The sequence below is a fragment of the Cherax quadricarinatus genome, unplaced genomic scaffold (genome assembly GCF_038502225.1).
Source record: "Cherax quadricarinatus isolate ZL_2023a unplaced genomic scaffold, ASM3850222v1 Contig1558, whole genome shotgun sequence".
NCBI classification, from domain to species: domain Eukaryota; kingdom Metazoa; phylum Arthropoda; class Malacostraca; order Decapoda; family Parastacidae; genus Cherax; species Cherax quadricarinatus.
Genome location: NW_027196584.1, coordinates 1 through 25,641, shown reverse-complemented (window position 1 = coordinate 25,641; position 25,641 = coordinate 1). Strand labels below are relative to the sequence as shown.

Genomic DNA, 25,641 nt, shown 5'->3' with positions numbered 1-25,641 from the left:
GCAGGTGACTCGAGAGACGACAGCTCCAGATTCGACACCACCACTGGCTCCTCAATCTCTTCACTCCAAAGCCGACCGTGGCCACCATCTCCTTTTCGTCCATGTATGGGAGCCTCCTGCCCATCGTCATTCGTTGATCCACCGGCTGGCCTTCTGGCCTGCCCGCGCTGCCCACACTCTGCTGCCATATGATCATATTCACCGCAGAGGCGACACGTCCATCGTTGACCAGCGTAAGACACCATGACCTGTGTGCGGAAGTCATCAAGGTACACATACGATGGTATGGCCTGGCGTAGAGACATCTTGAGGGTAAACGAACCGTCTGGGAGACCAACATACGCCCCAGCCACCCGCATGCCTTGTTTAGCCATGTGTATCACTCCGTATCTTCTGAAAACACTGCGGAGATCTGTTGCATCGGCCTCGAAGGGCACATTGCGCAGTTTCACCCACGTATATTGTCGAGAGACATCCACCATACGCACATGCACGTCAGGGGACACATCTACGCAGAGATCTTGGAACTGCTCAACCAGCTGCTCGTACACTGGCTCGTAGAGTAGTTTTACAAATATCCGGTATGCGCCATTTAATGCCACACCGTACAAATCCTTGTCCGCAATACCATAAGTGTCACGGATAATCTTAGGTAGCAAAACTTGTTCATTCTCAGGCGTAATCGCCCCCCGAACAAGCTGTATACCAACGGTATTCACCCGCCTCCTCACGCTGAATACCATGACGTCACCGGATAGCTTGCTAGACTGTCAGCAGAGAGGTATGAGGCACGTCCACACTCCCTGGCAGCTAGGTCCATTGTGTAACGAGGAGTGGGGAAATTAACATGTCTTTCTAGACGGTCCTTAGGTTGGGCACCTAGTCCAGCCATCCACAGAGAATCTGGATCTGGTTTAGGATAAGTAGATACGGGTGTAGTATACATGGTACTAGTATGAGGCTGAGTCATAATGCCAGCTACACTCTTTACTATTGTCTTAGTCAGGCGGGAAGGTGTGACTGTGAACAGAGCTACACTAGGGTCAGACACTTCTGCCTAGTTGCTCTCTCTTCTACTTCATCAAATAGTCATGCTTCCTGTGACATTATACTCTCTGTAACTGAATCATAATCAGACATCTCTGCATGAGCAGAAAACAATTCTTTAATTAAAGCTCTGACAGTTTCTGTGGTGTAATTCCTTTTATATGTCAGAGATATTTGGCTACTAGCCAACACATCTTAAGTTTTAAAGTTGTCAGCTTCAAGAAAGTCAGAGTATCAATTAACTGTTTCACTTTGACATACATGAAAATAAGTACATTATGAGAGAATGATGATGGGAAACTATAATCCTAACAGGAATTTACTCTAGTGTTGGTTGTCTTAGAGCTAGAGCTCATAAACAGTATTTCCATCTCCTTGGATCAAGAGACTCAGTCAGGTACATATATCCACCTATTAAGTTGTACCTTGGAGATAGGTCATCCTGTAATATTTAACTGTTGTCTGAGAATGTGATCATCACTTAATATTACAGTGCAAGTTTCCATTTATAGCTAAAATAGAGATTTTCAGCATTATATTATCTGTCAATATTGTTACAAAGATTGATTTATTTATCTTGGGCATTCAAGCAATCTTTAGATATGTCTTTCAGACAAATTCTGGCTCTGTGTCTTCATTATGACAGAATTAAGAGATATTGTTAAATTTTGTACATTTATGCAGTTGGGTTTAAGACAGTCTTGTTGAGGTAAAGACTTCCATGTTGATGAAGACTTAAATTGTAAAGTGTTAAAGATTAGTCTTCATTGTTAATGTGATATTTCCATGTGATTTAACTTTATATGCATATGTTTTGTAAATTCATAAAACTATTTTACATACAATATTAAGCTATAATATTATGTACAAAGAGAAGATAAAGTATTGTATTCAAATGCTTTAAAATTAAACATAATAAGATTTTAATATTATTGGATTGAGTTTCCTAGTAGAAATTACCCCTAGACTCTAAAAATATATTAAACTAGCTTTTGATCCAATACCTTGTTGCCTGAGAGGGGAAATTTTTGTAATAGGCCAAATTCTGAAGTTCTTTATAAACTTCCAAGATACAAAAAATCCTCTAAATCCCTTACTTGCAACATTGTACAAGACTAAACTCAAAGTTTTCAGATTAGGAAAGTACTCAAGGTGTTTGACCATAGAGATGCTAGTGTGTCAAACTGGACAATTTCTCCAACACCATGGATCAAAAGCCTCCCAGACAGGCCCCCATTTGTTACAAAAAAATATGATATCTAATAATGATAGAGATCTCCAGTGAATACTAGAAAGGTCTGCCCCTCTAGCACCCAGCCTGTTACTGGGTTTTGTAACAAGTAGTCAGTATCCTGGTCCAATTATACATTAGGATTTAATAGTAAGATTCAATAGTGCTTTAGGATTACAACTGGTAGGCTACTAACTAAAGACATTAAAATTTAAGAACTTTATTAATAAAGAAAAAGTTGTCTAGGTGGACAATATTAAAGTAAATCAAAATAATCAATTTAATATAATATAGGATACAAGTTCCTACACTTCTCTCGTGTACAGTAGTATTGTGCTGAAGGCACATATCATATCTTTATGGCTTTTAAGTACCATCTGGTACATCGTCAGCATTTAAGAACATAATACTAATATGTATATACAAGTGAGTATGTGTGTATGTAAGTGCTCTAAGTAGTTCGCTGTGTCTCAAGACTCAGCTCGACTTAACCAGTGACTGACTAAAAGTCCTCACATAAACTAACTTCTTGACCAATCTGGCAATCAGAACAGCTTGATTGAACAGTAAAATGACCGATTTGCCAAACAGCAATATAACAAGCAGCAGCAACATGGAGATAACATAATGACCCTAAGTAGGGACCATCTGCAGATCATCCACAAAAGTCACGAAACTCCCATACTACTAAATCTAAGTTCAGCAAAAGAAAATCCCAAACTGTGACAGTGCACAGATACCAGTACAAATTAGGTCAGAAGCTACAGCTCAGGACCTGAGTTTCTATGAGTGTCATTGTGACACACAACCTTAGTAAAATGTCAAAAATCACTAAGTCTAGGCTATGCTCTGTGAACAGTTACACAGAACTAACAACAAGAGAGAGCAACAGAGATGATGTTGTAATAAAGTTGGTAGAATTACCGATAATATGTAAAGTAAAAGGACACAAGTGCAACTAATGTGACATTTTATTGTGGCAACGTTTCACTTTCCAGGAGCTTTATCAAGCCTTTACCTTGATAAAGCTCCTGGAGAGCTTTATCAAGGTAAAGGCTTGATAAAGCCACAATAAAATGCAACATTAGTTGCACTTGTGTCCTTTTACTTTACAGAGATGATGTTCCAACAAGGGCAAGAAAGGTAGAGCTGGAGATGAAGTGTTGTTGGAATCACCATCAAACAGAGGGAGAGAGAGCTAGCCAGAGGCAAAGCAGTCCTCTCACCCAGGTGAGGTGTAATCACTCCACCCTGATCACGTGACACTCCATGGACTGCTGCTGACCAGCAATTACAGAAGCAGAGTGGTAGTTTGCCAATGCGGACAGCTACTTAACACTCGAGCAATGAGCACTGAGTAAGGTGTAAATGTTACATCCTACCTAATAATATATGTAAGTCAAAAAATAATATAAAGCAATATATTTATGATTTAGCTAATATCGCAAATATCAGCAAAATAAAATTATATGAACAGGTAATATACATTATATACATTGTGACCCATTCAGGGGTTGCAATAGTCAATGAGAGAGTTCAGATTAAAGGAGGGTCCATCAGCATGAAGGGAAGGTAAAGAGAGCAGCAGAGTGGAGACGAAGCTGGAGGTAAATTCTGTGTACTCATTGATAGAGTGGGCAGTTTAACAGAATGTGGCTAAAAGATACTGGAACATGACAATTCTCACAGAGAGGGACAGGGTGCCTCTCCATGAGATACCCATGAGTAAGACGAGTGTGGCCAATGCAAAGATGGGAGAGAGTAGTCTCCCAACCTTGACAATGATGACAAGAAGAAGGCCAATAACCCAAACTCGGTTTAATAGAATGAAGTTTGTTACTGAGCAGAGCAGACCACTGTTGTTGCCAACGGGTGTGAAGGTGGGTAGGAATTACAGCAAAATAGTCCATGAATGGAACACCTATATATGAAACTGGAAGGTCATCTACTGCCGACCACGCAGCATTGTCTGCCTGCTCATTGCCCTGTACGTCAACATGACCAGGGACCCAACAAAAAACAATATCTTTATGCTTGGTACAGATACGGCATAACCAAAGTTAGATACGAAGAACTAGAGGGTGAGGTGTATGAAATGTTTGCATAGCCTGTAAAGCACTAAGGGTGTCGGGAACAACCACAAGTGATGACACAGCATAGATGCAATACACATAAGTGCTGCAAGAATGGCATACAATTCAGCAGTAAAAATGCTAGCCAAGGATAGTAAATGCCCTCACACAACACTGTCAAGAAACAATGCCGGCAAATCCAACGCCGTCAGAAGACTTAGAGTCATCCGTGTACACTGCGATGGCATGAGAATGAGAACAGAAGTAGTCAAAAAAAGAGAGCAGGAAGCTACTGTAGGCAGCTGGGCTTCCACGCAAGGGAGTGAGAAAGAACAGACTCAAACAGCTGGAACTTCCCAGAAGGGCAAGGAAAAGTGAGATGCTACATGAACATAGGTGGTAAATGAGGAAGACACAAGAGCAAATGTAGGTGAACAGAAAAGGGATGGAGTGAACAGGGGCGACAAACAAATGTCTACTAACATCGGTGACTATTCTATATATGGAAGGATTGCGGAGATTATAAGTGTGAACATAGTAGCGAATTTAATGGGCATCATGATGATCGGACAACGATGGAACATTTGCTTCTGCATAAAGGCTCTCAAGAGAGGAAGAGCAAAATGCACCAAGGCATAAATGTAATCCCTGGTGATGGATGGGATTAAGGCTGGAGAGAGTAGCAGGACAGGCCACTGAATAGATCTGGTTACCATAATTGAGTTTCAATAAAATGCGGGCTGAATGTAGGTGAAGTTTGACAATCAGCTCCCCATGAAAGATGAGCAAGGGTTTTAAGAAGGTTTAGCTGGCTGTGACAAGTTGACTTCAGAGTGGTTATGTGAGGCTTCCAGGATAACCTATGGTCAAAGAGAAGGCCTAAAAACCTGACCGTATCAAGGCTTAAATGAAAACACGGATGACTGTGCTGGAGAGAAACTGTAATGAGATGACAGTCAGTGCCTGCACAAGCAATAGTAAAGTCATCAACATAGAATGATGACCAAATATTGAATGGAAGAGAGGCCAAATCATTTATAGCAAGGAGAAAAAGTGCTGTGCTCAAAACACATCCCTGGGGGACACCTTTAGCTTGGACAGTCTGGGGAGAGCATATTATTAACCCAAACATGGAAATGTCTGTTAGTTAAGAAATTTTTAAGGAAGGATGGTAGACTGCCTCGGAGGCCTAAGGAGTGGGCTTGGGCCCAAATATTATACCTTCAAGTTGTGTCATATGCCTTCTCAAGGTCAAAAAATATGGCAATAACTGAGTGGTTATTCGCAAAGCCATTATGAACATAGGTATCCAAGTGTAGTAAGGGGTCTATGGTAGAACGGCCTTTACGAAAGCCATATTGACTAGTGGAGAGACTGTTGTGTATCTCTAAATTTTGATTTACCAGATGTTCCATCACCTTGCAGACTGCACTGGTAAGAGTAATGGGATGATAGTGGGAGGCATCATGTCCAATAGTACCCAGTTTGCAGAAAGGGAGAACAATGGCAGATTTCCACAGCTGGGGGAAGAACTCCTTGTGACAAAATAAGATTGAAAAGGTGTAACAGGACTGTAAGGGCTGATTGATGTAAATGTTGTAACATCCAAATATGAATGTCGTCGGGCCCAGCTGCCAATGATCGGCAAGCTGAGAGTGTTGCCTTCAGTTCCTGAAGTGAAAAGGCACATTATAAGATTCTTCTTTGAGAGAAGAAAAGTCTAAGAATGCTAACTCTCTGGCAGACTTTGAGGAAAGAAACGAGGGGCAGAGATGGAGCCCCTGAGAAATGCAAACCAGATGATTACCAGTTTCAATGGCAACATAAAGAGGGTTTACTATATCAACACCGGCAACCTGGAGAACAGGAGCCGGGTCAGAAGAGTATTTACCACTCAGTTTCTGTACTTTTTTCCAGATTGCACTCAGAGAGGAAGCAGAGGTTATGGTGGAAACATAATCTCGCCAGCAAGTGTGTTTAGCATCACGGATGACACGGCGAGTGACCACATGCTTCTGCTTAAAATCGAGAAGTCTCTCAGTGGTTCTATTGTACCTGTACCTGCCCAACACAGCGCGTTTCAAACATACTGCTCGAGAACAAGCAAAAGACCACAAAGGCACACACTTCTGGGAATGCTTGCCTGAGGTTTGGGGTATAGAATGAGAAGCTGCGGTTAAAACTGAGGTCGAGAAGAGGTGTAAAATCTCATCAAATGAGGACGAAGAAGGAACCTCACTAAAAGCAGTTAGATGCGAGTAAAGGTCCCAATCTGCTTGATCAAACTACCAGCATGGACTATGAAAAGGTTGTGAAGATGAAGGAGAAGTAAGAATGATTACCTGCATGACAATGATCGCTGTCATGCAAGTCCGGAAGAACAGACCAGGTGAAGTCTAGTGTAGTGGAGGAGGAGCAGACCAAGAGATCAATGCAAGAGAGTATGAGTACAAGGATCAAAATGGGTGGGAGTACCTGTATTTAAAACATGGAGGGGGTGAGAAGCAAGAAAAGTCTTCAACTGAATGCCACGGGAATCACAGTGAGACCCTTCCCAGAGGAAATGATGGGCATTAAAATTGCCAAGTAACAGAAGTGGTGGTGGTAAGGACAAAACAAGAAAGGCAACATCCAGGATAGATAATGCCGGATAAGGAGAGAGATACAAAGAACAGACTGTATATCACTTATGCAAGTGGAAATTTTTGGTAGAACTATTGTGAAATTACCACAAAGTAAAAGACAAATCTTGAAGAACAGTAGTGTAACAGTGCGAGTGTGACATTCCTCAAGGGACACTTCTGCTTCAATCAAGATACCAATACCAGGTTTCATCCATGCCAAAAGCCAGGGATAAAGTTGTAGGTCTGATACAATACCCATATGTCTAGCAAGTTATGAACTTGTTAGGTCAGCTGCACAGCAAATAGCTAGTTCATGCCTTATCTGGAATTGCCATATTAACCCATTGAACCCAAAAAACTAAGAAATCATCACTTCAGTATTAACATGAAATGTTGATATAATGCTCCTTTGGGACAATTATGTTTTTACAATTATTTAATTCCCACAGCCAAAGGGCAGTAACACTGATGGCTCCATAGAATGTTCTAGAGGCTGTCATAAGTAGCTTAGTACAGTTCATTTATTGGCTTGTCTTAAAGTTACCAATCCCTCGCAGAATATTTCACTAGTGTTGTTCACTGAATATTTCACTAGTGTTGTTCACTGAATATTTCACTAGTGTTGTTCACTGAATATTTCACTAGTGTTGTTCACTGAATATTTCACTAGTGATTACTAGCAGAATAAGCAGATTACAGACTTGAATATTTCACTAGTGTTGTTCACTTACAGTATTTTAAGCAGATTACATATATATATATTGTTTATACTTGACGTGCTGTTGGAGTGTGAGCAAAGTAACATTTATGAAGGGGTTCAGGGAAACCAGCAGGCCGGACTTGAGTCCTGGAGATGGGAAGTACAGTGCCTGCACTCTGAAGGAGGGGTGTTAATGTTGCAGTTTAAAAACTGTAGTGTAAAGCACCCTTCTGGCAAGACAGTGATAGAGTGAATGATGGTGAAAGTTTTTCTTTTTCACGCCACCCTGCCTTGGTGGGAATCGGCCAGTGTGATAAAAAAAAAAACTGTATATTAGCTCTCATGAGTACACAAGAGTGCTCTTTTTATAAAATATGTAAGATATTCTGAACATTAACACAACTTATCTCCTCTATGAACTTATAAGATTTATATGACTGACATTTCATTAACATATTTCACTCTCAACACTGTCATGGTACATCTCTTTTATATATTCTAATGAGTTTATAACTAAAATATTTTTGAAACACTAATATGTTTTATCTACTGAATGTACTCTATGTGTCACAAGACTGTTTTTTTTATTAAAACATTTCAGACACTCTGAACATTGATATGGTTTATCTCCTGTATGTACTCATATATGTGTCAAAGATTGCTTTTTGTACTAAAACATTTCACACGCTCAGTGCACTGATGTGGTTTATCTCGTGTATGAATTCTCATATGTGTCACAAGACTGCTTTTTCTACTAAAACATTTCAGACACTCAGAACATTCATATGGTTTATCTCATGTATGTACTCTCATATGTGTCACAAGACTGCTTTTTATACTAAAATGTTTCAGACACTCAGAACATTCATATGGTTTATCTCCTGTATGTACTCTCATATGCCTCAAAAGATTCTTTTTTTCATTAAAACATTTCAGACACTCTGAACACTTAAAACATTTCAGACACTCTGAACATTGATATGGTTTATCTCCTGTATGTACTCTCATATGCCTCAAAAGATTCACAAGACTGCTTTTTATTCTAAAACATTTCAGACACTCAGAACATTGATATGGTTTATCTCCTGTATGTACTCTCATATGTGTCACAAGACTGTTTTTTTCACTAAAACATTTCAGACACTCTGAACATTGATATGGTTTATCTCCTGTATGTACTCTTGTATGTTTCACAAGACTGCTTTTTTTACACAAGACACTCTGAACATTGATATGGTTTATCTCCTGTATGTACTCTTTTGTCACAAGACACTAAAAACATTTCAGACACTCTGAACATTCATATGGTTTATCTCCTGTATGTACTTTCATATGTGTCACAAGACTGCTTTTTGCAGTAAAACATTTCAGACACTCTGAACATTTATATGGTTTATCTCCTGTATGTACTCTCATATGTGTCACAAGACTGCCTTTTTCACTAAAACATTTCAGACACTCTGAACATTGATATGGTTTATCTCCTGTATGTACTCTCATATGTGTCACAAGACTGTTTTTTACACTAAAACATTTCAGACACTCTGAACATTGATATGGTTTATCTCCTGTATGTACTCTCATATGTGTCACAAGACTGTTTTTTACACTAAAACATTTCAGACACTCTGAACATTGATATGGTTTATCTCCTGTATGTACTCTCATATGTGTCACAAGATTGCTTTTTTCACTAAAACATTTCAGACACTCTGAACATTGATATGGTTTATCTCCTGTATGTACTCTCATATGTGTCACAAGACTGCATTTTACACTAAAACATTTCAGACACTCTGAACATTGATATGGTTTATCTCCTGTATGTACTCTCATATGTGTCACAAGACTGCTTTTTATACTAAAACATTTCAGACACTCTGAACATTGATATGGTTTATCTCCTGTATGTACTCTCATATGTGTCACAAGACTGTTTTTTACACTAAAACATTTCAGACACTCTGAACATTGATATGGTTTATCTCCTGTATGTACTCTCATATGTCTCATAAGATATATTTTTACACTAAAACATTTCAGACACTCTGAACATTGATATGGTTTATCTCCTGTATGTACTCTCATATGTGCCACAAGACTGTTTTTTACACTAAAACATTTCAGACACTCTGAACATTGATATGGTTTATCTCCTGTATGTACTCTCATATGTTTCACAAGACCGCTTTTTGCAGTAAAACATTTCAGACACTCTGAACATTGATATGGTTTATCTCCTGTATGTACTCTCATATGTCTCATAAGATATATTTTTACACTAAAACATTTCAGACACTCTGAACATTGATATGGTTTATGTTCTTTACGTTTTTCCATATTTTTTTAAATAAAGGTATTTCATTTAAAAATTTTTAGTCACACAACAGTGGTATAGTTAATCTTCCTTATGTACTCACATGTCTATTTCAAGATTTTTTTTTAACTATTTTGGACACTGAACACCTGGTCTTCCTTATGAATATATTCCCATGTTAAGATTTATTTAGGCAAAACTTTTCCTACTAATGAACACTAGTAAAATTTACGTTGTGTTAAAGCACTATCATAATTTTTGTTTTGTGTTAAAAGATATATGTACAAAAAATTTGCAGATACACTCAATACTATTATTATTATTATTATCATTTGCTCTTGTGTTTAAACAGATTTTTCTGAAAATTTTTAATTACAAAATTACTAACTTGTATTCTTTTATTAACCCATTGAGGGTTCAGACCCCAAATCAGAAAATTCCCCACAGGATCTAAAAAATATTATTTTTTCTTATGAAATTGTAAAGAATCTCTTTCTGAAGGTAATAAAATAAAAAGTACAAAATTTGATAAAGAACTGACAAAGTTATGCTCCTGCGAATTTTACTGTGTCAGAGATATTTATGCATTGGCAATTTTGCCCACTTTGAGTCTTGTTTTTGGCCAATTAAATTAGTCCACTAGACCAAATTCTTAGCTATTTTCTAGTATGTGTTCCATTTTACCTACTGAGCACATAAAATTGCCCAGATCAACTATTTCAACTTCCCAATAAAGTGATTGGAAATTGGTAATTTGGCAAATTTCACACAAAGTTCAAAATATTCCAATTTCAAAATAGGGTCCAGAATAATCAATGCAGGCATTCCTGGCACTAAACTAAAATTTCCTCTATTTATTAGTTACATTTCCAGGCTTTACAGATTAATTTCATTTTGATTTTTTAATCACAAAAAAAAATAGAAGATTTTTATGCAATATTGTATTAATTGTATAAATAATATCAGCTCGTTCAGCAACACACATCAGACCCACAAGCTGATGTGTATTGGACATGTGATGTGATTTGTTTACCCACTAACATAGGCAAAAATAGAACATTTCTACTATTCTGAACTCAATTTCAAGCTATTTTTCAGTACTAAAATCAATCAAAATAATTTCTGTAATACGTCTTCTATCAAATGACACCAAGAAACAGTGAATGCTACTAAAAAAACATATGAAAATACACTGAAAATTTACTGTTTTAATCCAAAAACATAGTCGCAGTTTTTTTTCTCATTATGCACAGTGTGCAGCAGGATTTGTTTTATATGGTGCACACTTACCACAGAGATGCATTCTCTCTTATATAGGCCCAAATTTACTGCTAACAGCTTATCTGAGTAAGCTGAGCTCATGATATAGCAATACAGTATAGACCCTGGCTTAAAAGTCATAGAACTAGAAAACAGACCCTCAAAGAATTAACTGACATGCAAAAGCATAATTATTTAATTAGTAATAGCTAGTTAAAAATTTACAAGAAGAACAGCTGTTGCCTTTCTTGAAGTACTGAAGATAGTGTCAGGCAAGATACAACCCGGTAGTCTTCCACAAAATACTTCAGCAATATCAGTTGTTGTTCAAGACACACTGGTGCTTCTTGAAGTACTGAAAATATAGTGTCTCGCAAGGCACAATCTGGTAGCTTTCCACAAAATACTTCTGCAATAGAAACATGAGTCAGTATAGTATAATATTCTACAATTACTAACACAACATACTCAACTAAAAAAAAAAAATTTTTTTTTCTCTATTGTAATATGGTTTCACTAAATAAAATTGTCACTTAACCCTTAAACTGACCATTATTATTATCATAATAAAAAGGAAGTGCTAAACCACAAGGGCTATACAGCACTGCAGGGCAGGAAGAAAGTGAAGGAATCAGGTGGCAAAAGGGAGCGGGAAGAGTAGTAGGTTACGGAGAGCAGCGGAGCAGTGGATAGTGAAAGGGTAGAGAGCAGCAAGAGATTGAGGTAGAAAGGGCTGAAGAGAGTGCGAAAGGTATTATCATCAGAGTTTGTGGAGTAAATCAGTCGTTGTTAAGAAGTCAGTGAGAGAGTCAGGATTAAAGGAGGGTCCATCAGCAAGAAGGGAAGGCAAAGAAAGAGTAGTAGAGCGGAGACAACGTTGGAGGTAAATTCTGCATGCTCGTTGATAGAGAGGGCAGTCTAACAGAATATGGCTGATCGATACTGGAACTTGACACTTCTCACAGAGAGGAACAGGGTGCCTCTCCATGAGATACCCATGAGTAAGACGAGTGTGGCCAATGCAAAGGCAGGAGAGAGAAGTCTCCCAACCATAGCACTGATCACATGAAGACGGCCAATAACCTATACTTGGTTTAATAGAATGAAGTTTGTTACTCAGTAGAGTTGACCAACGTTGTTGCCAATGGGTGTGAAGGTGGGTAGCTATTAGAGCAAAATAGTCCGGAAACAGAACACCTCTATATGAAATTGGTAGGTCATGTACTGCTGACCGTGAAGCAGTGTCTGCCTGTTCATTGCCATGTACGTCAACATGACCAGGGACCCAACAAAAAACAATATCTTTATGCTTGGTAGAGATACAGCGTAGCCAAAGTTGAATATGGAGAACTAGGGGGTGAGGTGTATCAAATTTCCATACAGCCTGTAGAGCACTAAGGGGGTATGAGACAACCACAAATGATGACACAGGTATAGATGCAATATGAATAAGTGCTACAAGAATGGCATACAATTCAGCAGTAAAAATGCTAGCCAAAGATATTAAATGCCCTCACATGATGCTGTCCAGAAAACTTAGATCCATCTGTGTACACTGTGATGGCATGAGAATGAGAGTGGAAGCAGTCAAGAAAAAGAGAGTGGAAAGCCACCAAAGGCAGTTGGGCTTTCGAGCAAAGGAGTGAGAAAGAACAGACTCGAACAGCTGGAACTTCTCAGGGGGGTAGGGAAAAGTGAGATGCTACATGAACATATAAAGGTGGTAACTGAAGGGAAGATGAGGGAATGTAGGCAAAGAGAGAAGGGATGGAGCAAACAGGGGCGGCGAGCAAATAAAGAATGTCTACTAATATCAGTGACCATTCTATAAATGGAAGGATTGCAGAGATTATGAGAGCGTACATAGTAGCAAAGGCAATGGGCATCATGGTGATCAGATGAGGATGGAACATTCCTTTGATATACCTTTGAAAAATTTCGAGAGTATATCTACTGAGCCCGGCCATGGGCCAGGCTTGTCTGGTGCAGCTGGAGGCCCACTGCCCCACATATCCATCACAGCCTGGTTGATCTGACACCTGGTGAAGATACTTGTCTAGTTTCCTCTTGAAGGCTTCAACACTTGTTCCAGCAGTGTTTCTGATATCTTCTGGTAAGATGCTGAAAAGTCTGGGAACCCAGGTGTTGATACAGTGTTCCCTTATTGTCCCCACTGCACCCATGCTCCTCATTGGGTTTATTTTACACTTCCTCCCATATCTCTCACTCCAGTATGTTGTTATGGCAGTGTGCAGATTGGGGACCAAGCCTTCGAGTACCTTCCAGGTATATATTATCATGTACCTCTCTCTCCTCCACTCCAATGAGTACATGTTCAAGACTTGCAGGCATTTCCAGTAGTTTAGGTGCTTTAGTGGCTCAATGTGAGCCATAAACAGTCTCTGTATTTGTTCCAACTCCAATATTTCCCCTGCCCTGAACGGGGCTGTCAGCACTGAGCAATATTCTAAGTGAGTGAGCACTAGCAATTTGAAGAGTGTCACCATCAGCATTGTTTCCCTTGTTTTGAAAGTTCTCAATGCCCACCCAGTCTTCTTCCTGGCTTTTGTGATCTTTGTCTTGTTATGGTTTTTAAAAGAAAGGTCCACTGACATAATTATTCCTAGGTCTTTTACGTGTTCCTTACGTTCTGTTTGGTGACCCTCTTGAGTTTTGTATATAGTGCTCCTTTTGAATTCTTCGTTCTTTCCATACCTAAGCAGCTGGAACTTATCACCATTGAACATCATGTTGTTTTTCACTGCCAAATGGAAGACCCTGTTTATGTCTTCCTGTACTTTTCAGTGTCCTCTACCATACTGACTTTCATGCTTATTTTAGCATCATCTGCAAATGATGATACAAAAGTGTGCCGGGTGTTTTTGTCTATGTCTGCTATGAGGATGAGGAACAGCAGAGGTGCGAGGACAGTGCCTTGGGGCACTGAGCTTTAGACCTCGTTGATGCTGGATCTTGCCCTGTTCACTACTACTTTTTGTGTTCTGTGTGTTAGGAAACCGAAAATCCATCTGCCTACCTTCCCCGTAATGCCTATGGCCTTCATTTTGTGTGCTATCACTCCATGATCGCATTTGTCAAATGCCTTTGCAAAATCTGTGTAAATCACATCTGCGTTTTGGTCGTCTTCCAGTGCCTCCGTAATTCTTTCATAATGGTTCAGCAGCTGTGACAGACATGATCATCCTGCTCTAAAACCATGTTATGTTGGTTGTGCTGGTCCATGAAATTTGTAACCTGCCGTCTCATCACTCTTTCGAAGATTTTTATGATGTGAGAGGTTAGGGCAACTGGTCTGTAATTTTTAGCTATTGCTCTACTACCTCCCTTGTGCAAAGGAGCTATGTCTGCACTCTTTAAGGCCTCCGGTATTTCACCTAGATCTAAGATCTTTCTCCAAAGAATACTGAGGGCTAGTGCTAGTGGTACTTTGCACTTCTTTATAAATAGAGCATTCCATGAATCTGGTCCAGGTACTGAGTGAGTGGGCATGTTTTCCATTTCTTTTTCAAAATCTATGGGATTTGTACTGTCAGTTAGTTGGTCTGAGCGGCCTTCTTCTGGAGTGAAAAATATTTCTGCATTTTCTACCTTGCTGTCATTTAGTGGGTTGCTGAACACTGACTCATACTGTTCTTTTAGGATTTCACTCATTTCCTGTTCATCGTCAATATACGAGTCTCCTCTCAGTAGTGGGCAAATTCTCCTGGTAGTTCTTGGCTTGGATTTTGCGTAGGAATAGAAATATTTTGGGTTTCTTGCAATATCCTGTATGGCCTTTTGTTCCCTTTGTACTTCTTCTGTGAGGTATGACATCCTAAGTTTTTGCTCTAATTTAGTGATCTCTCTGCTAAGCCTATCTTTCCTCTGTTGTAGCATATTTGTGTTTTTAAGCAGTTCAGTGACCCATTTTCTTCTTCTGTACCATCTCCTACACACTCTCTCTCTCTCTATATCTGATCTTCCTCTGGGTTTCCTCAATGGTACATGTTTCATATATACAGTGGTCCCTCGTTTTTTGTAGTTAATCCATTCCTGGAGTTGCTACTATTATCGAAATCTATGATTTGCGAATCAATTTTCCCCATAAGAAATAATGTAAATACAATTAATCCGTTCCTGACACCCAGAAGTATTAAAACAAAAAATTTTTTACATGAAATATAGATGTAGTACATAAACAATACAATGGGAAATGATGAATGAAACATTAACTGCATAACACTTACCTTTATTGGAGATTCTTCTTAGTGTATGGGAGACTGGGGGAGGAGAGAGATTGGATTGTTTACAGTTTGGAAGGGGAATCCCCTTCCAGCAACACCTCAGGTACCAATTGCTTTTCTGGGGTTGCTTCTCTTCTCTGTTTAATGCCACTAGGACCACCTTGAGAGTCACTGGAGTCCTGTCTCGCAAAATAACTGTGGAGAGAGCTCTGTTTCTGGCGTCTCTTTAACACTTCCCTAAAATGGCCCAAGACTTTGTCACTGTACATGTTGCCAACATGGTTTGCAACAACCTTGTCAGGGTGATGTTTCTCCATAAAGCTTTCCATCTTACCCCACATAGCAAAAATCTCTTTAATTTCTGAAGGCACCTTCTTCCATCTCTCTTCCTCCTCCTCCGCAGCAAGATTCTGAGCTGCGATCTGTTGCTGTTCCTGCTGAAGCTCTTGCAGCTCCTCAGTGGTGAGCTCTTCGTTGTGGTCTTCCACCAACTCTTCCACATCCTCCAAACTCACATCCAACCCCATGGAACTCCCCAGTGCCACAATTGATTTAACAACAGACATAGGCTCATCAGGGTCAGTCCCAAACCCTTCAAAATCCCTCTTGTCGACACAGTCTGGCCACTAGGAGCTTTCTTTGGAGCCATGGTAGCTTATTTAGTACTTGCAAGCACTAAAATGAGTAGAATATTATGAAATATTTCGTAGGAGCACGTGAGGGGACCTTCACTCACTGGTAAACAATGCCAGACTGGCTGGGTAGGGAGGTCGCGACGGCTCACACCGTGCATCCGTGTCCCGGACGAACTACTATTCGTGAGTCAACCTATGATTAGGGAGCCCATGTTTATATGAAAATATCCCTATGATTTCCGAAATCTATGATTCCCGAGAACTACGAAAAACGAGGGACCGCTGTACTTTGTATGCTTCTGTATTCAGCTTCTCTAGGCACTGGTGGGGATATAGGGTGCTCATGTCTGATTCCCACGGTATGTCTGATAGCTCTTGGTTTATTTTTTCCCAGTTAATTCTATGGTTGTTAAAATTAAACTTTACTGAACATCCCGTCTCTAACTTTAGCGATGCAGTTTCCTACCCCTGAGTTAATACTAGTTTGAACCTCTATGATGTTATAATCAGAGTAAATAGTTTTGGAAACCGTTATGTCTCACATCATTTCCTCGTTGTTTGCGAATATCAAATCCAGGGTATTTTCATTTCCAGTGGGATCGATTATCTGTTGGTTTAAAGAAATATTTTCACAAAACCTCATTATTTCCCTGGTATGTACCTGTTGAGCCAGGGTGCTTCCCGGGGATATTTCTGAAATAACATTACATTGTGCGAACTTCCATTTTATACGAGGGAGATTAAAATCTACAAGGAGTAAAATATTTGGTGAAGGATTTTCTAGCCTATCCAGATAGCTATCTATCTTACTTAACTGATCTGTGAATTCTTCAGCAGTTGCCAATGGTGGTTTGTATACTAGGATAATTACCAAATTCCTATTTTTAACTTTAATGCCTAGAATTTCTACTATATCATTCATAGAATTCAGCACTTTGGTGCAACAGAAAGTATCTTTTACATAGATTCCTAATCCTCCCTGTGACCTATTGATTCTATGACATCTATACATGTTGTATTATTATTATTATTATAATAAAAAAGAAGTGCTAAGCCACAAGGGCTATACAGCACTGCAGGGTAGGGAAGGAAGCGAGGGTATTGGGCGGCAGAAGGGGGGAGGGATGATTAGAAGGTTACAGAAAATGGTGGGGCAGGGGATAGTGCGGGGGTTGAGGGTAGCAAGAGATTGAGGTAGAAAGGGCTGAAGGTATCATCATCAGAGTTTGTGGAGTAAGTCAGTTGTTGTCAAAAAGTCAACAAGAGAGTCCGAATGAAAGGTGGGTCCATCAGCGAGAAGGGAAGGTAAGGTAAAGAGAGAGCAGCAGAGTGAAGACGACGTTGGAGGTAAATTCTGTGTGCTCGTTGATAAAGTGGGCAGTCTAAGAGAATGTGGCTGACCGATAATGGAACCTGACAATTCTCACAGAGAGGAGCAGGGTGCCTCTCCATGAGATATCTATAAGTAAGATGAGTATGACCAATGCGAAGGTGGGAGAGAGTAGTCTCCCAACCTCGACACTGGTGACAAGAAGACGGCCAGTAACCTATACTCGGTTTAATAGAACAAAGTTTGTTATTGAGCAGAGCAGACCAACATTGTTGCCAATGGGTGTGAAGGTGGGTAGCCATTACAGCAAAATAGTCCGGAAATGCAACACCTATATTTGAAATTGGTAGGTCATGCACTGCTGACCGCACAGCAGTGTCTGCCAGTTCATTGCCCTGTATGTCAACATGACCAGGGACCCAACAAAAAACAAAATCTTTATGCTTGGTAGAGATACAGCATAGCCAAAGTTGGAAATGGAGAACTAGGGGGTGAAGTGTATCAAATTTCCGTATAGCCAGTAGAGCACTAGGGGAGTATGAGACAACCACAAATGATGATGCAGGCATAGATGCGATACGAGTAAGTGCTGCAAGAATGGCACACAATTCAGCAGTAAAAATGCTAGCCGAAGATAGTAAATGCCCTCGTACGACACCGTCTGGAAATACTGCTGCGAATCCGACACTGTCAGAAGATTTAGAGCCATCTGTGTACTCGGCAATGGCATGAGAATGAGAGTGGAAGTGGTCTAGTAAAAGAGAGCGGGAAGCCACCGTAGGCAGTTGGGCTTTCAAGCAAGGGAGTGAGAAAGAACAGACCCGAACAGCTGGAACTTCCCATGGGGGTAGGGAAAAGTGAGATGCTACATGAACATATAAAGGCAGTAACTGAAGGAAAGACAAGAGCAAAAGTAGGTGAAGAGAGAAGGGATGGAGCAAACAGGGGCAGTGAACAAACAAATAATGTTTACTAATATCAGTGACCATTCTATAAATGGAAGGATAGTGGAGATCGTTAGAGTGTACATAGTAGCAAAGGCAATGGGCATCATGGCGAACAGACAAGGATAGAACATTCGCTTCTGTACAGAGGCCCTCAACAGGGAAAGAGCAAAAAGCACCAAGGCATAAACGTATTCCTTGGTGATGGATGGGGTTAAGGCTAGAGAGAGTAGCAGGAGAGGCCGCTGAATAGATCTGGTCACCATAATAGAGTTCTGATAAAATGAGGGCTGAATGTAGGCGAAGGAGAGTTCTACGATCATCTCCATGAAAGATGAGCAAGTGTTTTAAGAAGGTTCAGCCGGCTGTGACAAGTTGCCTTTAAAGAGGTAATGTGGGATTTCCAGGATAACCTACAGTCAAAGAGAAGACCTAGAAACCTGACTGTATCACGTTCAGAGATACGTGAGCCATAGAGGTTACAAAGGATGATCGGAGATGACAGAGCATCTAGTGAAAGTAATTTGGTGAGTTTTGGCACTGGAAAATTTAAACCCATGTGAGGTGGCCCAATTGGAAATGCGGTCGACCGCATGCTGGAGAGAAACTGTGATGAGCTGACAGTCAGTGCCTGCACAAGCAATAGCGAAGTTATCTAAATAGAGTGATTACCAAATATTGGATGGAAGAACAGAGGCCAAATCATTTATAGCAAGGAGTAAAAGTTTTGTGCTCAGAACACATCCCTGAGGGACACCTACAGCTTGGACAAAGTGCAGGGAGAGCACATTATTGACTCGAACATGGAAATGTCTGTCAGATAAAAAGTTCTTAAGGAAAGATGGTAGATTGCCTTGGAGGCCCAAGGAGTGGGCTTTAGCCAAAATGTTATACCTCCAAATAAAAGGTCAAAAGATATGCCAATAACTGAGTGGTTATTTGCAAAGGCATTATGAACATACGTATCCAAATGTAGTAATGGGTCTATGGTAGAACAGCCCTTATGAAAACCATGTTGATAAATGGAGAGACTGTTGTGTGCCTCTAAATACCACATTAAATGTCTATTTACCAGACTTAAATAACAAAAAAAGGCACAATACCGTGACTGGAACGATACACAAATAACCCGCACATAGAAGAGAGGAGCTTACGACGACGTTTCGGTCCAACTTGGACCATTTACAAAGTCACACTAATCAGAAGTGGAGCAGGATGGCTATATATAGGCAGGAAGAGGTAGTGGTGATAGTAGTAATAGTAGTAGTAGTGGTAGTAGTATTAGTATTAGTAGTAGTAGTAGTGGTAGTAGTGGGGAACTAAGGAGGAGGAGCCAGTCAAATAAAAAGAAAGGGGAGCACTGCAAGGGAGCTAGGTGCCCATAGAGGGAGAGCAAGAGCACAAGGTGGGGGGAAGGGGAAGTGATGAAATAAACAATGAAGGAACAGAAACACGTGACAGAAGAAAGACAAAAAAAGGAAAGAGGAAAGGGGAAGGGGGAGAAGAAGAAAAAATGAGGAATCAGGTTAAGTCACGGGTGTTCTGAAGTTTGGAGCATTTTACAATGTAGTGGGAGAGGAAGGCATCTACAGAGACGAAGCCAGGACTAAGATTCATACAAGGAAAGTTGTGTATTAGAGAGGATTCAACAAGACGGCGACTGTTAAAGTTGGAAGTAGGGAAGACAGTTTTAGCAGAAGACCAGTCTATAGGATGGCTGTGATCTCTGACGTGACAGAAAAGAGCATTGTTAGTGTCGGCAAGCCTAACACTATTTTTGTGCTCCCTAAGTCTGTCAGAGAGAGATTGGCCAGTTTCTCCAAAGTATTGAAGAGGACAGGAGGAGCAAGAAATAGAGTAGACACCAGGAACATCTGTAGAGGGAGGAGAGGTATGAACGAGATTAGTGCGAAGAGTGTTAGTCTGGCGGAAAGTAAGCTTGATGTCTAAGGGACGGAGAGAATTGTTGAGATCAGAAGACTGGAAATGTAGGGAACTCTTCTGTCCTCTGCCTTCCCTACATTTCCAGTCTTTCTAATCTCAACAATTCTCTCCATCCCTTAGACATCAAGCTTACTTTCCGCCAGACTAACACTCTTTGCACTAATCTCGTTCATACCTCTCCTCCCTCTACAGATGTTCCTGGTGTCTACTCTATTTCTTGCTCCTCCTGTCCTCTTCAATACTTTGGAGAAACTGGCCGATCTCTCTCTGACAGATTTAGGGAGCACAAAAATAGTGTTAGGCTTGCCGACACTAACAACGCTCTTTTCTGTCACGTCAGAGATCACAGCCATCCTATAGACTGGTCTTCTGCTAAAACTGTCTTCCCTACTTCCAACTTTAACAGTCGCTGTCTTGTTGAATCCTCTCTAATACACAACTTTCCTTGTATGAATCTTAGTCCTGACTTCGTCTCTGTAGATGCCTTCCTCTCCCACTACATTGTAAAATGCTCCAAACTTCAGAACACCCATGACTTAACCTGATTCCTCATTTTTTCTTCTTCTCCCCCTTCCCTTTTCCTCTTTCCTTTTTTGTCTTTCTTCTGTCGCGTGTTTCTGTTCCTTCATTATTTATTTCATCACTTCCCCTTCCCACCACCTCTGTGCACTTGCTCTCCCTCTATGGGCACCTAGCTCCCTTGCAGTGCTCCCCTTTCTTTATATTTGACTGGCTCCTCCTCCTTAGTTCCCCACTACTACTACCACTACTACTACTACTACTTCCACCACTACCTCTTACTGCCTATATATAGCCGTCCTGCTCCACTTCTGGTTAGTGTGACTTTTTAAATGGTCCAAGTTGGACTGAAATGTCGTTGTAAGCTCCTCTCTTCTATGTGCGGGTTATTTGTGTATTTACCAGAAGTTCCAAACTGCACTGGTAAGAGCGATGGGATGATAGTGGGAGGTTTCATGTCCTGTAGTACCCGGTTTGCAGAAAGAGAGAACAATGGCAGATTTCCACAGATGTGAAAGAACTCCTTTTGACCAAATAAGATTGAAAAGGCGTAAGAGGACTGCAAGGGCTGACTGATGTAAATGTTGTAACAAACGAATATGAATGTCTTAGGGCCCAGTTGTCGATGATTGGCTAGCCTGTTGCCTCAAGTTCCTGAAGTGTAAAAGGCACATTATACTGTTCTTCTCTGAGAGAAGAAAAGTCCAAGGGTGCTAACTCTCTTGCAGGCTTTGAGGAAAGAAACGAGGGGCAGAGATGGAGCCCCAGATAATTGCCAATTTCAATGGCAACATTTAGAGGGTTTGCTATATCAATACCAGCAACTTGCAAAACAGGAGCTGGGTCAGGAGAATATTTACCAATCAGTTCCAGACTGCACTCATAGAGGAAGCAAAGGTGATGGTGGAGACAATCTCGCCAACAAGTGCATTTAGCATCACGGATGACACAGCAAGCGATCATGCGTTTCTGCTTAAAATCAAGAAGTCTCTCTGTGGTTCTATTATCGGTACCTGTCCCATGCAGCGTGTTTCAAACATACTGCACAAGCACAAGCAGGAGACCACCAAGGCAAGCATTTCTGAGAATGCTTACCCGAGGTTTGGGGTATAGAATGAGAAGCTGCAGTTAAAACTGAGGACGAGAAGTGGTGTAAAAGCTCATCAATGGAGGACGAAGAAGGAACCTTACTAAAAACAGTCAGTTGTGAGTAAAGGTCCCAATTTGCCAGCGTGGGTTATGAAGAGGTGGTGAATATGAATTGCAGCGTGGGTTACGAAGAGGTGGTGAGTATGAAGGGGAAGTAAGAATGATTGGAAAATGATCACTGTCACATAAATCTGGGAGAACAGACCAGGTGAAGTCTAGTGCGGTGGAGGAAGAGCAGACTGAGAGATCAATGCAAGAGAGTGTATGAGTACTAGGATCAAAATGGGTGTTAGCACCTGTATTTAAAACATGGAGGCTGTGGGAAGCAAGAAAAGCCTCTAGCTGAGTGCCAACAGAATTACAGTGAGACCCCCCAGAGGAAATGATGGGCATTAAAATTGCCAAGTAACAGAAGTGGTGGCGGTAATGACGAAACAAGAAAGGCAATATCCAGAATAGATAATGCTTGAGAAGGAGAGAGATACAAAGAACAGAGTGTATACCACCTATGCAGGTGGCCACGGGAAGCTGAGTAATGCAGCGAAATACGGACAAATAGCTGATGGTACAGAATATCAGTGCGCAGAAGAAGGGCACTTTCGTTAAAGGTCCCATCAGGAAAAGGATCCAAAGAATACAATAAATTATAGCCTGAGATGGGATAGATAACAGCAGAGTGTAATTTTGGTTCTTGTAAGCAAACTGGGAAAATTGGGAGAATAATGTCTGAAGCTCACCCCGATTATCCCCGAGGACGCACCCCGATTATCCCTGAGGACGCGTATATTCCAATGTAAATAGGCAATGATTGGCAACGATAAAGATACTAGAAATCTGCAGGTAAGGGTAATTATGGACTAGAGGGGTTAGAAAAGTCCACATGTGATGGCAGCAGAAAACGATCAAGCAGCGAAGGAATGGTGCACTTTGAAGAAAGGAGTTGCTCAGATGGAGAAGAGGAAAGAGAAGAAATAGAGGGTGGATCAGTGTCCATTGATGGTTTGGTCTCTGCAATATATTCAGAGATTGCTTCAAGTGTTTTGGAGTTCAGAGACGTCGTATGGGAGAAAATACTGGAGATGGAAGGAGGAGGAGTTTGAGAAAAGATTGGAACAGTAATGGACTGTACCAAGGTAGGGGGGGCGAAAGGGTGGAGGGAACTGGAGAAGTGTAGGAGGGGACAGAAGAGTCAGAAACCTGGGAGGTGGCAGAAGAGGAAGAAACTTGGGAGGGGACAGGAGAGGAAGGCACAGTACGAGGAGAAGGATGAGCCTCCACACTTATAACAGAGCCAGTGAAAGGGGAAGACCCAGGTACAGAGACCGGGAAGGCAAAATGTGGAGGTGGATGAAGGGAAGGATGGGTTAAAGGAAATTTTTTGGACTTCTGAGAAGTAGAGGGACGATTGGGAGGAGGTGTCGTACGAGGTCTTGTCAATACCAGGGTTTGTGAGGGAGAACACAAAGAAGTGAGAACAGACTGAGGTGCTGAAGTAGGGACATCTGAGCCCAGGACAGTAAAAGAATTAGACACAGCAGTGACTATGGGACTGGCAACCGGAGAGGAGACTGCAGAAGATGAGACCCCAGAAGTGGAGAGACATTTTGAAACATAAGAATAAGAAAGAGCAAAGGAAGGGGTAGCAGTAATGTTGAATGATCAGTTATGGAAGGAGAAAAGAGAATATGAATGTGTAAATTCAAGAATTATGTGGATTAAAGTAAAGGTTGGATGCGAGAAGTGGGTCATAATAAGCGTGTATGCACCTGGAGAAGAGAGGAATGCAGAGGAGAGAGAGAGATTTTGGGAGATGTTAAGTGAATGTATAGGAGCCTTTGAACCAAGTGAGAGAGTAATTGTGGTAGGGGACCTGAATGCTAAAGTAGGAGAAACTTTTAGAGAGGGTGTGGTAGGTAAATTTGGGGTGCCAGGTGTAAATGATAATGGGAGCCCTTTGATTGAACTTTGTATAGAAAGGGGCTTAGTTATAGGTAATATATATTTTAAGAAAAAGAGGATAAATAAGTATACAAGATATGATGTAGGGAGAAATGACAGTAGTTTGTTGGATTATGTATTGGTAGATAAAAGACTGTTGAGTAGACTTCAGGATGTACATGTTTATAGAGGGGCCACAGATATATCAGATCACTTTCTAGTTGTAGCTACACTGAGAGTAAAAGGTAGATGGGATACAAGGAGAATAGAAGCATCAGGGAAGAGAGAGGTGAAGGTTCATAAACTAAAAGAGGAGGCAGTTAGGGTAAGATATAAACAGCTATTGGAGGATAGATGGGCTAATGAGAGCATAGGCAATGGGGTCGAAGAGGTATGGGGTAGTTTTAAAAATGTAGTGTTAGAGTGTTCAGCAGAAGTTTGTGGTTACAGGAAAGTGGGTGCGGGAGGGAAGAGAAGCGATTGGTGGAATGATGACGTGAAGAGAGTAGTAAGGGAGAAAAAGTTAGCATATGAGAAGTTTTTACAAAGTAGAAGTGATGCAAGGAGGGAAGAGTATATGGAGAAAAAGAGAGAGGTTAAGAGAGTGGTGAAGCAATGTAAAAAGAGAGCAAATGAGAGAGTGGGTGAGATGTTATCAACAAATTTTGTTGAAAATAAGAAAAAGTTTTGGAGTGAGATTAACAAGTTAAGAAAGCCTAGAGAACAAATGGATTTGTCAGTTAAAAATAGGAGAGGAGAGTTATTAAATGGAGAGTTAGAGGTATTGGGAAGATGGAGGGAATATTTTGAGGAATTGTTAAATGTTGATGAAGATAGGGAAGCTGTGATTTCATGTATAGGGCAAGGAGGAACAACATCTTGTAGGAGTGAGGAAGAGCCAGTTGTGAATGTGGGGGAAGTTCGTGAGGCAGTAGGTAAAATGAAAGGGGGTAAGGCAGCCGGGATTGATGGGATAAAGATAGAAATGTTAAAAGCTGGTGGGGATATAGTTTTGGAGTGGTTGGTGCAATTATTTAATAAATGTATGGAAGAGGGTAAGGTACCTAGGGATTAGCAGAGAGCATGCATAGTTCCTTTGTATAAAGGCAAAGGGGATAAAAGAAAGTGCAAAAATTATAGGGGGATAAGTCTGTTGAGTATACCTGGCAAAGTGTATGGTAGAGTTACTATTGAAAGAATTAAGAGTAAGACGGAGAATAGGATAGCAGATGAACAAGGAGGCTTTAGGAAAGGTAGGGGGTGTGTGGACCAGGTGTTTACAGTGAAACATATAAGTGAACAGTATTTAAATAAGGCTAAAGAGGTCTTTGTGGCATTTATGGATTTGGAAAAGGCGTATGACAGGGTGGATAGGGGGGCAATGTGGCAGATGTTGCAGGTGTATGGTGTAGGAGGTAGGTTACTGAAAGCAGTGAAGAGTTTTTACGAGGATAGTGAGGCTCAAGTTAGAGTATCTAGGAAAGAGGGAAATTATTTCCCAGTAAAAGTAGGCCTTAGACAAGGATGTGTGATGTCACCGTGGTTGTTTAATATATTTATAGATGGGGTTGTAAGAGAAGTAAATGCGAGGGGTCTTGGCAAGAGGCGTGGAGTTAAAAGATAAAGAATCACACATAAAGTGGGAGTTGTCACAGTTGCTCTTTGCTGATGACACTGTGCTCTTTGG

General features: G+C 40.7%; 1 protein-coding gene and 1 pseudogene across 1 annotated transcript; both read right to left on the bottom strand.

Moving 5' to 3' along the window:
* Window positions 1-7,994: 7,994 nt before the first annotated feature.
* Window positions 7,995-8,877, bottom strand: LOC138851678 (zinc finger protein 300-like; annotated as a pseudogene).
* Window positions 8,878-8,946: 69 nt separating this feature from the next.
* On the bottom strand, window positions 8,947-11,722 carry LOC138851679 (zinc finger protein 84-like). Its single transcript, XM_070081052.1, has one exon. It carries the CDS (start codon window positions 10,012-10,014, stop codon window positions 8,947-8,949), a length of 1,068 nt encoding a protein of 355 aa, XP_069937153.1. The 5' UTR covers window positions 10,015-11,722.
* Window positions 11,723-25,641: the final 13,919 nt, after the last annotated feature.

Excerpts from the sequence above, each read along its gene's own strand:
- LOC138851679 (XM_070081052.1), bottom strand. The coding sequence starts at position 10,014 with ATGGAAAAACGTAAAGAACATAAACCATATCAATGTTCAGAGTGTCTG.